Below are 15,313 nucleotides of genomic sequence, written 5' to 3'. Positions count from 1 at the left end.
CTCTTTTCCCACCATTCCACTCTCTGCCCCCCCCCCCAACTTCCTTCCCATTCCCCTTGGGTAGCTTTCCCATCCTTCTGCAGTCCCCCTACTCCCTTGCAAACACCCTTTCTGGACTCTCTAGGTGGCTTATGGAACAACAGAGAACAGTCCTGTGACCTTTATGAACTTCACCGAGGACACTGTGGAGCAGAAGGCAGAAAGTGTGGGCAGAATTATGCCTCACACAGAGGTGAGCCCCAGACCCCCGACTCCAACCATGCCACTGGGGCACACCCCCCTGGAACATGTATTGCTTTCAATTAGAGATCCAAACAGCTCACCCAAGATGCTGAGAGCCCCCCAGCAGCAAGGTCTTCCCCAGGCCTGGTCTGGGGCTCTCTCTGTGGGCTGAGGCCTGAGCAGGACAGAGCTGAAACAGTGGCCATGAGCAGCCGCCAGCTGAACTTCCCCACAGCCTCCCTTCCTGTCTGAGGTGTGTTTTTGCCAAGCCCACTGTCTGTTTTGGGGCAGCCAGAACAGCCTCAGAGAGGAGCCAGAGCACAGAGATTTTTCCTACACAGATTTCTCTCCCCCAGCCCTGCCCTCCCCACCCCTCACACTTTGGCAGAGTTCCTCTTTTTGGCTTCGTGTAAACAATTTCCCAAGGAGCTTGTCCCTTTGGGGGTGCCTTGCACTTTGAAGGTTGACCTGGAGCATCTTTCACTCTCAAATTCCCAGTTTCCACCGTTGGTGCTTTATGCCAGCCAGTACCTTGTTTCTCCTGCCCCCTTGTGGCCTTGCCCTTCTGGGGTCACTGCCAGTGTCCTTCCCCTGGGGCTAACTGCCATCCTGTTTCACATCTCTCCTGCCCCCCGCCCTGAAGTGAGTGTGCAGTGACATTAGCCCCTTCTTATCACAGTGAGTCTGACAGCCTCACTGCCACTCACTGTGATGCCCACCTGTGAGGTAGACAGGGCAAGTGTAGTTCTCCCCATTTCACAGATGGAGACACCAAGGCACACAGGCTAAGCTTTCTGTGCACGTTGGCTGTGGCTCATTTCTTGACTAGATTCTGCCTCTCTGCCACCTCTCCTGTTCACTTGGCCCTGCCATGCCACCCTTTTTGGCTTCTTTATTTGCTGCCTAATGGAAAGAGGAGACTCCCTTTCCTTCTGCACAGTTTGTAATTCTTCAGCTGGCCTGGCCCTCTGCAGGCCTCCTTCTCTGCAGCAGCTCCTGCCCAGTTTTCTCCTGGTCTGGGCCTCAGCTGTTCTTTCAAGCCCCGCTCAGGTGTCTGACTGGTGGTGGATCTACTCCAACCTTCGTCTCCCTTCCCTGGATTGGGATGGGCAGAGCCAGGGGCCTCGTTACTAGGGGGAAGGAAGGCAAAACTCCCCCCATTCCTTAGGGCCCCCCATCCTGAAGTGGAAGGGTGGGAGGCCCAAGCCTGAAGCTGCCTGGTCCCAGGCCCAGATTGTAAACATGAAGACGGGATCACTGGCAGAGCTGAACACGCCTGGAGAGCTGTGCATCCGAGGGTACTGCGTCATGATGGGCTACTGGGGTGAGCCGCGGAAGACCGACGAGGCAATCGGACAGGACAAGTGGTATCGGACAGGGTAAGAAGGCAGGGAGGGGTAGAGACTTTGGCTGCCGAGGGGAGGCCGGGGGTCCTGAGGCTGAGCTGGGAACATTAAACTAGAAGAGGGAGAACATGTATGTGGAGATGGCCCCTTCACATCGTGGAGAATTAGTTTCCAAAATGTGTACAATGGGGATGATCATGCTCTCCGCACAGGGCTCTGGGAAGGACCAGATGCAGTGCAGATGAGAGTGCCAGAGACAGTGTATGCAAAATCTGAGCCAAGATTTAGTCACTCATTCATTCATTCATAAATTCCTGTTGTGCACCTCCAAGGGCCAGCACTGTTCTGGACACCGGTGGTGCAGTGGCTAGCACGATGGGAAGCATCCTGCTCTTACTTCCCACATGTCTGCTGGAGGAAGACAGATACAAACAAGACCAATTTAGACACTGAAAAACACCACGAAGAAAATTAAATAAGGTCATAGGAGAGAGACTGGCTGTGGTCAGGAGGGGAGCTTCTCTTTATTGGGTGGTCAGAGAAGGCTTCTCTAAGATGGAAATGTTTGAGCTGAAACCTGAATAAGAAAGAAGCCAGCCACGAAAAGCATGTGTATAGGTACTCTGAGAAAGAGAGAGAGCAAATATGCTATAGGTATACTTGTTTTTGTCTGCCTCCTCATTAGACTGTACAGCAGGGAATGTCTCATTCACGCTGTGTCCCCCAGAGTCTAGAGCAGTGCAGGACAGAGTCTAGAGCAGTGCAGGACACATAGTAGGTGCTCCATAATGTCTGGTGAATGAGTGAGCGAGCCAGTCAGATGAGGCAGAGGTGAGAGGCGGTTCCTGGGCTTTCCTCGCAGAGACATCGCCACGATGGACGAGCAGGGCTTCTGCAAGATTGTGGGGCGCTCCAAGGATATGATCATCCGGGGCGGTGAGAACATCTACCCGGCCGAGCTCGAGGACTTCTTTCACACACATCCACAGGTGCAGGAAGTGCAGGTGAGGCACCCTACCCAGGTGAGCGCAGGTGAGCCCCCAAAAGCAGGAAACACAGATGTGGTTGGGGATGTCTAATAACTGTCTCTGATTCTGGAAGGTGGTGGGAGTGAAGGATGACCGGATGGGGGAGGAAATCTGTGCCTGCATTCGGCTCAAGAAAGGGGAGGAGACTACAGCGGAGGAGATCAAGGCTTTCTGCAAAGGGAAGGTGGGCGCCTCATCCCACCCAAAACTGCTGTTGCTTGGTTCTTCAACACCCTCTGTCTGCCATCTAGTCAGCCCACTGTCCTCTCCCCCTAACCCTAGGACCCCGCCCAGCCTCATGCTTTATCTCCCTCTGGTCTGCAGATCTCCCACTTCAAGATTCCCCGATACATTGTGTTTGTCACAGACTACCCCCTCACTGTCTCAGGAAAGGTGAGTAAGGTGCAGGAGACCAGGGAGGGGCAGGGGGTCCTGGGGCCCCAGGTGCAGAGAAGGCCAGGCAGGTAACCAACTAGTCAGCTCATTCTGGTTTGCCCCGAACTTTCCTGGCTTTAGCCTGAGAAACTCCTCAGTTCCAGGCAAACCAGCTGGGCTTGGTCACCCTAACTGGCAGACGCCCAAGCCTGGTTCTCACTCCTTTTCTTTCGTCTAGATCCAGAAATTCAAACTTCGAGAGCAGATGGAACAACATCTAAACCTGTGAATAAAGGAGGGGTGGGCGGTCCTCCCAGGCCCTTTCTGCCCTTCCCCCACATTCCCCCTGTGGTCTTTGTGATTTGGCATAAAGAGCTTCTCTGTTTACTTTGGCCCTTTTCTTGCTGGCGTGCTCTCTTGGCAGCTGCTATGGGATGAAGACAGGAAGAGACCAAGGGGAAACTAGCACTTTTAGACCTCCTATTCCTTGTCCACAATGGTGCTCAGCACTTCGGCATGCATTTTCTACTTCATTTAATCCTCACTCAATCCCTTTGAGATACCAACCCAGTTGTTTTTTTTTTTTAGGGCTGTACTCATTTTTCACATTGTAGTCCAGCAAGAAGTATTCTTTTTTTTTTAATAACAGCTTTATTGAGTTACAGTTCACATACGATCCAATTCACCCACTTAAAGTGTTACATTCAACGGTTTTTAGTATATTCAGATCCATGTTCCCATCATCAAAGTCACTTTAAAAGATGTTCATCACCTTTTAACAAGAAACTCTATACCCTCTAGCTGTCTTCCTGCATCTCCCTCTTCCCCCCATCCCTCCCAACTAATCCAATTTTGGTGTTTTTCCTTAATCAGTGAACCTTGGGCTCCCTTGATGGGCAGGGCCAGATGAAGCAGGCTGTAGCTTGATCCAAGAAATAAAAAAGCTGGCACGTCGGTTTCCAGAGACAAAAAGGATCCCCCTGCTTGTAGTCCTTAACTTCCCAGTGTGTCTGCTCCCAGCAGCAGCGGCCTCCTCTGTAGTTTTTAGAAAATGAACGTACGTTTAGGATACACTGAGTGCCAGGCACTATGTTACGAGCATCCATATACATTTCTTCTTGAAATATTCCCAACAATCCAGTCAAGTAGGCATTAGCCTCATATCACAAACGTTGAAACTGAAACTCAGGAAAGTGCAGTGTCCTGTCTAAGGTCACACAGCTGGAATTAGAACCCAGCTGCCTGACTCCAAAGTCCATGATCTTTGCATTTCCTGGAGCTGCCCTTCACCTGAACCCACACACCATCTCCAACCCGCCTCCTAGCAGGTGCCCCAGGTTGGCCTGACCCAGGAGATGACAGTCTACACTCCTGGCTAAACCCATACCCCCCGGGATTTTCTGCTCCTTCAGCATTCATTCCAAGTGCCTTCTCTTCCCCCACTGACTCCACAGTCCTTGTAACAGACACGCCTCACAGCACAGAGCACACTGGCCCGGTGTCCAGCAGGTGCTGCTGTCTCTTGTTGGTTTGCTTCTCTTGTCTCACAAACCCGTACTGCGCCCTAGTCTCATGCATGCTGAAGTCCTCAGCGCCCAGCTCTCAGCCTAGCACATAAAACGTGAAGGGACCGATGGGACGAACTAAGAATTCCTGAATGGGCCTGGGAACTCGCCCCTGACAGGGTGCCAAGAGGTGTGGCGCTCACTCCACCCACACCTCCCGCTGCCTGGGAAAGGACGGCGGGGCGGCTGCGGTGAGCGTACCGGTGCCCGGCAGGTGGCGCCGCCGCCGGGAGGCCGCGGGGCTCTCCGGGCGGCGCTCCGACGAAGGGCGCGGCCACGTAGCCCCCTTCCTTCCGCCGAGGCTGCCCACCCGGCCCTGCTCTGCGCACACCCAGGCGCCCGGCCCTGGGCTCGTCTCGGGCTCAGGTCCCGCTCCGCGCACTAACCGTCCCCGCCACAGCGGGAGTCATGGCTTTCCTCGGGGCCCGGGCCCGCTGCTCGGCGGCAGCCGCCGCCAAAGTGGCCCAGAGGCGCCGCCTGGCGGAGGACGCGAGAGGACCTCCGAGTCCGCCCGGGAGCCAGCGCGCCGTGCTTTACGTCCACGTGAGTGGGAAGTGGGAGGCGGAGTCACGGGGCTCGGGCGCGGCGGGTCTGAGCTCACGTGGCCGCTTGTCACGCTGCGAGCCCACCTGCCATCTTCCCCGCCCCCGGACGAGGTCTGGCACTTGCTCCCTGGCAGGAAAATGTCTTTGTCCGGAGACCTAAATTCTCCGGTGCTCACAAGCTCGGTGACCCTTGACCAACTGATTTCCCTTCTGAACCTCAGTTTTCTTATACTGAAGTGGGTTCCTAATCCTCGTCCGACCCGCTTTGGGGGGTTGTGTGGCTTACATGGAGTGTACACTGTTGAGGGACCTCGGGAAAGAGGTTGGAGATGTATGAGACTGAACCCTGGAAGTGGCTAGGGCACCCTGGCGTCACCTCCCGTCTTGTTCATATGTCCCTTCCCCCAGTGGCCCTACTGCGAGAAGCGCTGCAGTTACTGCAACTTCAATAAGTACATCCCACGCGGCGTGGACGAGGCTGCTGTTCGGCGCTGTCTGGTGACCGAGGCTCAGACGCTGCTGCGGCTCAGCGGGGTGCGGCGGTGGGTACTAGGGGCTGTAGGTGGGGACTTGAGAATTAATGTCGGGGAGTGGATAGGACATATGCAGGCATCCTGGAGGGCTCCCCCAGGCCTCATCTTCTCAATCCTCTTTCCTCAGGGTGGAGTCTGTATTCTTTGGTGGGGGTACCCCCAGTCTGGCCAGCCCCCATACTGTGGCAGCTGTCCTAGAGGCAGTGGCCCAGGCAACTCACCTGCCTGCAGACTCTGAAGTCACACTGGAAGCCAACCCCACTTCGGCCCCAGGCTCCAGACTGGCAGCATTCAGGGCGGCAGGAGTCAACAGGTTGTCCGTTGGCCTCCAGGTAACCCATCTAACCCACCTCATCCCTAGCACCCGGTGCTGTCTTTCCTCTGGCTATGTTTATTCATTGAGCAAACATTTACTGAGCTCCTTCTGGGTCCCAGGGCCCAGAAGGCAATGAAAAGTGTATGGTGACACTTTTGTAACTACTTGATTGTCTGCTTCTAGTGCTAGACCACAAGCTCTGTGAGGCAGGGATCATGCATACCTTTTTGTTTGTCACATATTCCAAGCATGAACTACAGTACCTTGCACATAGTAGATGCTTGAAAAAGATTTGTCACATGATTGGAGACACAGGAGGAGGAAGACAGGTGATCAGATCATTGCAGTATGGTAAAGGCTGTCTATTAAGGGGGATCTCTACAAAAGGCTTTCAGAATACAGCCTGAAGGGCATCTCAGTCTGATAAAATCATGGAAACCTTCCTGGAGGAGGTGATGTTTGAATGAGAAGGAGTAGTTCACCAGGAAAGGGGGTGTGAGAGGAAGAGGCACAGGATATGGAGGAGCCTGCATGTTTTGAGGGAACTGTGAGCCATTTCTTGGAGATAAGACTGTAAACTAGGGCCCAGAAGCCTTCGGTACCATACCAGGAAGTTTGGAGTTTTGCCTAGTGGTAACAGGAGAATCGCTGAAGGTTTTTTGAAGTGGGGAGAAACATGTTCCTTTCAGGTTTGTCCCTGGTATTTTCATAGCCAGTATCATGCCCCCACTTCTAATACATATACCACTTACCATAGAGTTTGGGGTCAGGGCTTTGTCCTGATGGGACATACTGATAGGAACACACTATTTCTGAAATTTTCTGGCCCCAAATGCAAACATATCTTGAATCAAATTGTGAGGAAACATCAGGAACACCTAACTTGAGACTTTGTGTGTGTGTGTGATAAGAACAAATAACATGAGATGGATCTACCATCTTAACAACTTTTTTAGTGTGCAGCACAGTGTAGCTGACTGCAAGCACAATGATGTATAGCAGATCTCTAGGCCTTATTAAGAGACATTTTAAAAAACAAGTGGCCTGTACACTTCAAAAATGTCAGCGTCATAAAAGGCAGGCTAAGGACCTCGACTGATGGAGACAAAAGAAACAGTGATCAAAAAAGAAAAAAAAAAGAGAGAGAGAGAAAGACGATGACGGCTGATTGCAATGTGTGACCCCTGGATTGGGGTGGGAGGAGGAAATTACTTCAGCTGACATTTAGGGACAATTGGCTAACCTTGATCACCTATCTATTAGGTAATGGTATAGTATCAGTGTTACATTTCCTGAGCTCTATAATTTGATTGTGGTTATGTAAAAGAATGTCCTTGTTCTTAGGAAACACAATTAAGTATTTAGGAGTACCAGGGTACAATATTTAAGTTAATTACATGTAAATAACTCCATTGCAAGTGCTCACTAGTATGTGGCCACTGACATCCATATTCTACTAAAATGTTCTGTATCTGCACTGACCAGTACTGGAGCCACTGATCATATGCTAGTCAGCACTTAGAATGTGATTATTTCAATTTAACTAACTTAAAATTCAAATAGCCACGTGTGGTTAGTGTCTACTGTATTGGACAGTGCAAATACAGAATGCTTCCATCATTGCAGATAGTTCTTTTAGACAGCGCTGGTCTATACCCTTAAATGATTTAGCATAATAATAGTATGTGTATATATTTAGAGAGAGACAAAGCAAATATGGCAAAATGTTAGTTGGTGAATCTGGAGGAAGGTGTTTATTGGGCATTTCTTTCAACTTTTCTATAGATTTGAAATATTTCAAAAGAAAAAGTAAACTCAAAGACCGTTGGCCTGGAGTCTGACAGTCCTAAATTCCAGATCTGACTTCACCATTGTATGACCTTGGGCACGTTACTTAACATCTCTGAACTTTAGTTTTGTCATCTGTAAAATGGAGCTAATGTTGGAGGGTTTTAAGGATAAATTAGATATTACATAAGAAGGCTTTGCACATAGCGACCATTCAGTGGATGGTACCCCTGCTACTGGCTTGACCGTCTGCCTTCCGGCTCCCTGCCGTGTCCTGCATTTTCCCTCGTATCTGTGTCTACAGTGTCAGACAGGTGTTCCCGTCTCCCTCTGAGCTGACCTGCTTGCTTACACTGGACCCTCTCTCCCCAGTCCCTAGATGACACTGAGCTCCAGCTGCTGGGGCGGACACACTCGGCCAGCGATGCTCTGCAGACGCTGGCAGAGGCCCGGCGCCTCTTCCCCGGGCGTGTGTCTGTGGACCTGATGCTGGGGCTGCCGGCGCAGCAGGTGGGGCCGTGGCTCGGGCAGCTGCGGGAGCTGCTACGCCACTGTGATGACCACGTCTCCCTCTACCAGCTGTCCCTGGAGCGGGGCACTGCACTCTTCACCCAAGTGCAGCGGGGCACCCTTCCTGCCCCTGACCCTGAGCTGGCTGCTGAGATGTACCAGGAGGGACGGGCAGTCCTTCGGGAGGCTGGCTTCCGCCAGTATGAGGTCTCCAACTTCGCCCGGAATGTACGTCCTGGGGCTGAAGGCTGAGGCGGGACCAGGCAGTTGTGGCCCCTCCGGGAGAAGGGTGCTCTGGAGGCCTGAGATGGTGGGGCATTCTAACCAGGCTCAGCCCCTTACCCGAACGGAGACTGGGCCCACCCTCTTCACTCTTCACTGTCTCCTCCCCGTCCACAGGGGGCGCTTAGTACCCACAATTGGACTTATTGGCAGTGTGGTCAGTACCTTGGCGTTGGGCCTGGTGAGTCCCCCGTGAACTGTAGCAGGGATGACACAGGGGAGCGGTGTCAGGGCTGTGTGCCCTCAGGCCACTCATAAACTTCTCCAAGCCTCTATTTCCTCATACGTATTGAAGTGTGGCAAAAAATACTGCCAACGTCGTACAGCTGTTGTTCTTTATCTTAGCGTGCGTCAGAAATAACCTGGAGGGGTGGTTAAGACCCAGCTGGGCTGCATCCAGGTTCTAGAATTTCAGGAATTGAACAGGGCTGGGGTAGCGCCTGGGAATTTACACTTCTAGCATAGTAGATGCTGTTGGTCCAGGGGCCACACTTCAAGAAGCACTGATTTAACATCTGGCAAGTGCACCGTTTTAGCTGCTATTAAAGTGGGGGTGGTCGTTGATGTTGTTAGGGGCCCATGGGCGATTTGTGCCCCAGGGGGCTGGGAGCCACACCCGGGAGGCTCGGATCCAGACCCTGGAGCCGGACAACTGGATGAAGGAGGTGATGCTGTTTGGGCACGGCACCCGGAAGCGCGTCCCCCTGGGCGAGCTGGAGCTGTGAGCATCTGAGGGCACAGGGCTCTTCACCCAGGGCTCCCTGCTACCCCAAGAACCACCCACCTGCACACCTTTGTTTCCTGCCTCGCCCTCCCCCCACCCCACCCCCTGCTGTGTGATCCTCATAAGCCCCCTTACACACATCCCAGCACAGGGTGTGAAGAATGGGAGAAGCACAAGTCTCCTCTCCAAGACCGTTCTCTGGATTTTCTTTCAGGCTGGAGGAAGTTTTGGCCATGGGGCTGCGCACCGATGTGGGGATCACTCACCAGGTAAGAGGTCAAAGGGCCTTGGTCCAGCCGAGGTCTGCTGGGCAGAAGCAGTGGGCAGCGTTGTGCAGTGGTGAGAACCAGGGCTGCAGAGGCCCGGGCTCTGGTCCCCATTCTGCCGCAGCCTCGGGCACATACCCTCTCACCTGTGAATGTCAGTTTTCTCAGTGATCTAAGGTTAGAGATTAGATTAAGAGTTTTCAAATATTTTTAAGCGAAAGCTCAGATAGGAAGTGCAGTCGATAAAGATCAATCAGAGCTGCTCTGGAGGAAGTCAGAGCCGTCAAGCCCTGGCTGGGGCTGCCCATAGTCCGACCAGAACAAGGACAGGGAGGAGCAGAGGAAGTCTTGGCTTGGCCGGAGCTGGGTTTTGGCCTGAATGTGGAAGAGGAGTGAAGGTGCCTTCCTCCCTGCTGGTCCATTGGCCTAGTCCTGGTGTGCATGGTGGTTAGTTTCTGAGATCCCTCTGGTGACTGAACACCCGCCTTCCCATCCCTCACCACACTCCCAGACAGGTGGCCTAGAACAGCCCCACCAGCTCCCATGTTATGGTCCCTGCACCTCTGACCTTTCTGGTCTCCCCAGCACTGGCAGCAGTTTGAGCCGCCGCTGACCCTGTGGGATGTGTTTGGAACCAGCAGGGAGGTGAAGATGCTACTGGAGCAGGGCCTGTTGCTGCTGGATCACAGGTGTGTTAGGGGCAGGGGGTTAGGAGTCCCAGGGTACCCTGACTGTGGATCCATAGACATGGGAGAGACGAGAAAGTCTGATAAGGAGGGACCTATGGGTACCAGGGCTTTGGCACTGGTGGAGGGTGCGGATGGAAACTGGTAAGATGGGGCCATCACAGCCAGGACTCTTGTTTTCCCAGGGGGCTTCGGTGTTCGTGGGAGGGTCTGGCTGTGCTGGACTCTCTGTTGCTGGATCTGCTGTCTCAGCTCCAAGACACCTGGTGGCAGAGAACCCCCTCCCCTGTGCCAGGAGGATAACCGCCTGTCCCCGTATCCTAGGACGCTGCTAGGTGAGCTTTGGGGGCTGGGCTGACACTGCAGACATCGCCACTGGCAGGTGCTCTCATCCCTGTCGTTGCTGAGCCCTGGCTTCCCCAGGGGAATGGCTGCAGTGAGGTGGATGGGAGGACATTTCTTTTCTGGGGACTGGCATCAGGGGCACCCGCTACTGCCAGGGAAGGAGTAATGGTTTCTGTGGATGCCTCTCATCAGTAGACCCTGCAAATCCTGGCTGGCAAGAGACTCTGAGAAACAGAGCTGTCAGGCTTCCAGCCCCTGTAGTACAGGACAGGACACGTGTGTCCAGCACAGCAGCCTGCTGGACTGAGAACCGTGGGAAAGATCAGAGCAAGTCTTGCCCTTTCTCTTTTGACAAGAGGATATGTTTGGGGTGTCTGGAGCCTCATAGACCCTCCAGAGTGCCCCCCAGCCCCCCCCCCCGCAGCCTTTGCCTTGAGAGAGTGAAAGTGGGGAGAGCTGAGCAGGGCAAGGGGAGGAGAGAAGTCAGGAAAGACCCAGAGCCTGGTAATTCTCCCCGGTCTTTTACCTGCAGAAAGGTCACCTGCTAGGCCCGTCTGGGGCCCGCCTTGACTGTGCGCCTCTCTTTGTCTGGGCTCCTTCCTCAGGGGTGGGGTTTGGGGGCTGGAGACTTAGTCTAGGGCTGAGATTCCTTCCTCGCATTTACTTGCCTAGTGATTTTAACATTCATCAATGATCCTTGATTATCAATCCTTAGATTATTATCTAATCAATGATTAGATTGGAGGTTACAAAATGAGTCCTTTCTGACTCTTGTCATTCCATCCACATTCATTAATTGGCATGCATCCATAAAAAAAGCTTTTCCTTTTTTTTAAGGGCTGATACTCTTAACCTAGAAATTCTATGCAGGGTGTGAGGGGGTGAGTAGGGAAAAAGGCATTTTCCTGTGAAGAGGCCCCATAACGTATCATCAAAGGGTGTCGTGATGCCAAGAGTGACTTGGTACCCCTGCAAATCAGGGCATGCTAAGCTCAGCTGCTAGCTGGGGAACTAAGGATGGGGCTCCCCCACCCCTCAGAGGTGAGCACGTGCACTTCCCATCTGCCTAGTGGGTGTGAATATCAGTCCTTTGTTGACCTTGGGGTAACACGGTAAGCGTTACTACTGCTCCTTTGTTCATGAAATATTTAGCAAGCACTATTAGTGTGCCAGGCACGGAGCGACAGGCAGAGAGGAATAGGACCTGTCCCAGCCCTCGAGGAACGCACTGCCAGGGTGATAGATGTGTGAAGAGATCAACTCCAGGGTTATCAGTAACGATGTGGAGGTGGGCTGTGGAAGCCTGCGGCACATTGGGTTCTGAGGGGCTGGGAGCAGGAAAGGGGAAATACATTTTTCTTACTTCTCTGGCCTGGGGCAGCTTGCAGGGTGACCTGTGCTGCCCGGGGAGCCTCTGTGAGCCTTCCCCAGATCTTGATATTCAAGATGTAAGCACGGGGCCAGAGCAGGTGCGCCATCAGATAACCTGGGCCCACTCAGGTTTCTCCCAGCTGCCAGGGCTCGTGCCACCTGAGATGCCCAGGCCCTCCCTTCTGGGGCACCTCATAAGGCCTGTGCAGAGGGGCTGGCTGGGAGCCAGGTGAGGATGGCACAGATCACCTGCTATGACTCAGCCTGCTCCCACCCTCACCAGGTGAATCAGAGTCTCTGGGAGGTGGAGCCCAGGAATCTAGTTTTTAAATGTTTCCTAAATGGCTCTAATGATCAGGCCAGTTTGGGAAGCCCTGTCGTCTCTTGCCTTCCATCCTGAGAGCTGAGATCAGGAGGAACAGGGGGATGAGGCTAATTCCAGACATGACCAAGCGGAGTGGGTCCTTCCCTCTGCGTCCAGGCCTTCCTTGGCTCATCCATCAGAAGGGTTCTCCTCCTCCACGTGGAGCTGTCCACTGTCATCGTTTCACCTGTCCTATTGAAAAGCCCACAGACACAAGTGAGAGGGGCGAACAGGCTACTCTGTGATGAGGTGGGGAAGAGATGTGGATATGTAACGTGTGTTGAGTTTGTGGTTACAGCTTGAGGGACCAAACCTTCCCTGCCTAGAGCGCTGGCAATTTTAAAGCTGACAACTGAGCCACCCAACTCCCATCGCCAACTAAATAGAGTGAAGGAAGCAGGGCAGCTCTTTTGATTTCCGTTTTACGTATACATTCACACATACATACATTCAAAGAGGCCCTCTAACTTGATTCAAGTCATAGAGGCAGTAAGTAGCAGAGCTGGCATAACACTTGTAGACGTCTAGAACTTTCTGTCACATCGTTGTTTCATTCTTACCATGGGTCACGTTGATTGGCCTGTCTCTTAAATTAGACGAAATCCTCACCTCTCTCTGGCCCGTCTGCCTCAGGCTTGAAGCACCATCTCTTCCTGGGGTGGGGCAGCTTGGCCTCGGTGTCTGTCTTTTCCCTCCTGGAGAGACCCCCACACTGAGAACCCACATGTCCCATCTCTGGGAGTCAGTCCATCCACTTCCTGGGAAGGAACTGCATTCTGCAAAGAAAGGACTTTAAGTGTTAGGATTGCTATAAACTGAACGTTTGTGTCCCCTGCAGAATTCATATGTGGAAACTTCATTCCCGCAGGTGATGGTATTCGGACGTGGAGCTTTGGGAGGTGCTTAGGTTATGAGGATGAAGACCTCGTGAATGGGATTAGCGCACTTGTGAAAGAGACCTCAGAGAACTCCCTGGCCCCTTCCACCCTGTGAAGACACAGAGGGGAAGACACAGATGGCTGTGAACCAGAAATTGAGCCCTCACCAGGCACTGAATCTCCTGGCACCTTGATCCTGGACTCGAGAAATAAATATTTGTTGTTTAAGCCACCTGATCTATGGTATTTATAGATATACCTATGGTATAGATATATCTATGGTATGTTATAGCAGCCTGAATGGACTAAGACAAGGATGAAATAACTTGTGTGGTAGCTCGTATTATTGTTCTAAATGTTTTCCATTATGTATCCCTGCCCTGTTGAGCTTGGGGAAGGCCATAAGACTTGCCCAGCACAGAATGGAAGAACCAGTGAGTGGTCCCCCATCTCCCTCTGCCACAGAGACCTGCAGTGTTCCAATAGAGGCTGTTCTGTCCGCCTGGTTCTAGAGTTGAAGACATTGGGCAGAGGAGCAGCTGACCGTCACAGACAGGAGCAGGAGTGGGGACATTAAGACTCATTGTTGTAAACCAGTAGATTTGGGGTTGTTTGTTACAGCAGCAATATAATCGAGACTAAGCTGCCTGATAAAATCTGTAATCCTAGCATTCAAAGATTAACCACTGGTAGGCGTCTGGTGTGTATCTTAGCAGAAATTCTTATACGCAAATGAACATATTTAGACATACAGTGTTCTAAAAATGGGGTGCATCTTGCTTTGTAGCCTTCTTGTTTTACTTTATACGCAGTGGGCATTTTTTTTCATGTCAATTTTGTATCTACATTCTGGGTTTTTAGTGTAGCCACTGCATGATTTCCCAAAATTTAGCCTACCAATTCCTTTTTGGTGAAACTGAGGGTTTAATTTTTTATTTTTACAAACTCTGTAATGAATGCCTTATGTAAATATTTTTATGCACTGGCTTGATCACTTCCTTAGCTTTAGGCCAAATCCCAAGGAGTGGGATTGCTGACACTAAGGATACACACATCCTTCATTTGGATACACAGTGCCAAACCACCCTCCTGGAGCCCTGGCAATTCAGACCCTTGCCAGCTTGCTGGGTGTCCATAACAAGCATGATCAGTTTTTCCAAATAATTCCCATCTGAAAAGCACTCTTAACCGTAGCTTTATTAACAACTAACATACTGCCTTCCTAACTTAGGCAACTGGTTTGGTCCATCTGATGACTTCAAGTCAGAGAGCAAAGGGGATGCAATGTCTGGGGCCACCCCGGTGGAAGACCCAGCTGGAGCTGTGTCCCTGTGTTCAGACCACCTCTGAGCTCCTCTCATCCAGACCCCACTTCTGGGAGAATCCCACATCTCCTCCCTGCTCTCTTCCTCCCTCTGCTTCCCCTTCTTTTCCCTGAGGGGATCTTTAAAGCCAATGTTTAAAAATTACACAAACCACACTTAGAAACATTAGAATTCTAAGTGAAAAAGAAAAAAAATCCAAAATTAGTGGCCCCAGCAAATTCATCTCTATTTATTTGTCTGTGTTCCCTTCCAGTCCTGGTCCAGACCCATGCAAGACTCTGCCCGGTCATGCTCCTGACACAGATCTAGTTTTGCATTCTGCTCCTTTGGCTTCTCATTCTGTCATAAGCAGTTTCCCATGTTGTTACATGGCCATCATCCTTCTCATTTAATTGTTGTCATGGTCATCATCTCTCTCATTTGAATGTTCCAGTGAGTGAATAATTTAATAAGTATTATCCTGATGTAAGTCCCTTAAGTGGTTCTCCATTTTTCTCTATTATCAATCACGCTGCCGTGCGTGTTTTTATGGATGTAGGTTCTTCCTTCATTTGAATTATTTCCTCAGGTCAATTCCCAAGAGGGAGATAGTTTGGTCAAAGGGTATGGATGCTTTCATGATTCTTGGTGTGAATTGTTATATTATTTTCCAAGAGGCTTTTCTTTTTTTTTTTTAATTTTCCTGCTCCAAGAAAAAAAAAATTCTTTTTCAACCATACAGAAGAAAGCAAAACTTCTACTCCCCAGAAATTACCACTATAACATTTAGTCAGCCATCCCTCCCAGACATCTCTTGATGCAGAGATATGCATATCTATGTAGAAATAGAAATATTTTTTCACAA

The 15,313-nt window shown here is 51.4% G+C and overlaps 2 protein-coding genes across 5 annotated transcripts in view; both read left to right on the top strand.

The window, feature by feature from the left end:
- Positions 1-3,358, top strand: part of ACSF2 (acyl-CoA synthetase family member 2) — a 33,261-nt gene extending 29,903 nt beyond the window's left edge. Inside the window, exons 11-16 of the mRNA XM_010990308.2 lie at positions 125-232; positions 1,450-1,601; positions 2,431-2,572; positions 2,670-2,780; positions 2,921-2,989; positions 3,210-3,358. Coding sequence (XP_010988610.1) covers positions 125-232; positions 1,450-1,601; positions 2,431-2,572; positions 2,670-2,780; positions 2,921-2,989; positions 3,210-3,260 — 633 coding nt within the window. The 3' untranslated portion in view covers positions 3,261-3,358. The remainder of the gene's footprint in view (positions 1-124; positions 233-1,449; positions 1,602-2,430; positions 2,573-2,669; positions 2,781-2,920; positions 2,990-3,209) is intronic.
- Positions 3,359-4,777: 1,419 nt separating this feature from the next.
- RSAD1 (radical S-adenosyl methionine domain containing 1) lies at positions 4,778-13,376 on the top strand. Of its 4 annotated transcripts, XM_031469612.2 has the most exons (10): positions 4,778-5,079; positions 5,490-5,623; positions 5,742-5,946; positions 8,091-8,456; positions 8,628-8,691; positions 9,084-9,231; positions 9,449-9,503; positions 10,086-10,189; positions 10,372-10,521; positions 13,135-13,376. In XM_031469612.2, the coding sequence occupies exons 1-9, from the start codon at positions 4,945-4,947 to the stop codon at positions 10,487-10,489; spliced, it is 1,329 nt and encodes a 442-aa protein (XP_031325472.2). In that variant the 5' UTR covers positions 4,778-4,944; the 3' UTR covers positions 10,490-10,521; positions 13,135-13,376. The 4 variants fall into 4 exon arrangements, with proteins under 4 accessions (XP_031325472.2, XP_064352158.1, XP_064352160.1 ...); XM_064496088.1 differs by lacking the exon at positions 10,086-10,189; XM_064496090.1 differs by lacking the exons at positions 9,084-9,231; positions 10,086-10,189.
- Positions 13,377-15,313: the final 1,937 nt, after the last annotated feature.

Source organism: Camelus dromedarius, chromosome 16 (assembly GCF_036321535.1).
Source record: "Camelus dromedarius isolate mCamDro1 chromosome 16, mCamDro1.pat, whole genome shotgun sequence".
NCBI lineage: Eukaryota > Metazoa > Chordata > Mammalia > Artiodactyla > Camelidae > Camelus > Camelus dromedarius.
This window is presented reverse-complemented; position numbering and strand designations above follow the sequence as displayed.

What these genes read in the sequence shown, in the direction of transcription:
- RSAD1 (XM_031469612.2), top strand. Translation starts at nt 4,945, where the DNA reads ATGGCTTTCCTCGGGGCCCGGGCCCGCTGCTCGGCGGCAGCCGCCGCC. An exon ending in CGGCTCAGCGGGGTGCGGCG is followed by an intron (nt 5,624 to 5,741) that starts GTGGGTACTAGG and finishes CTCTTTCCTCAG; the next exon opens with GGTGGAGTCTGTATTCTTTG. An exon ending in ATGTGGGGATCACTCACCAG is followed by an intron (nt 9,504 to 10,085) that starts GTAAGAGGTCAA and finishes TGGTCTCCCCAG; the next exon opens with CACTGGCAGCAGTTTGAGCC.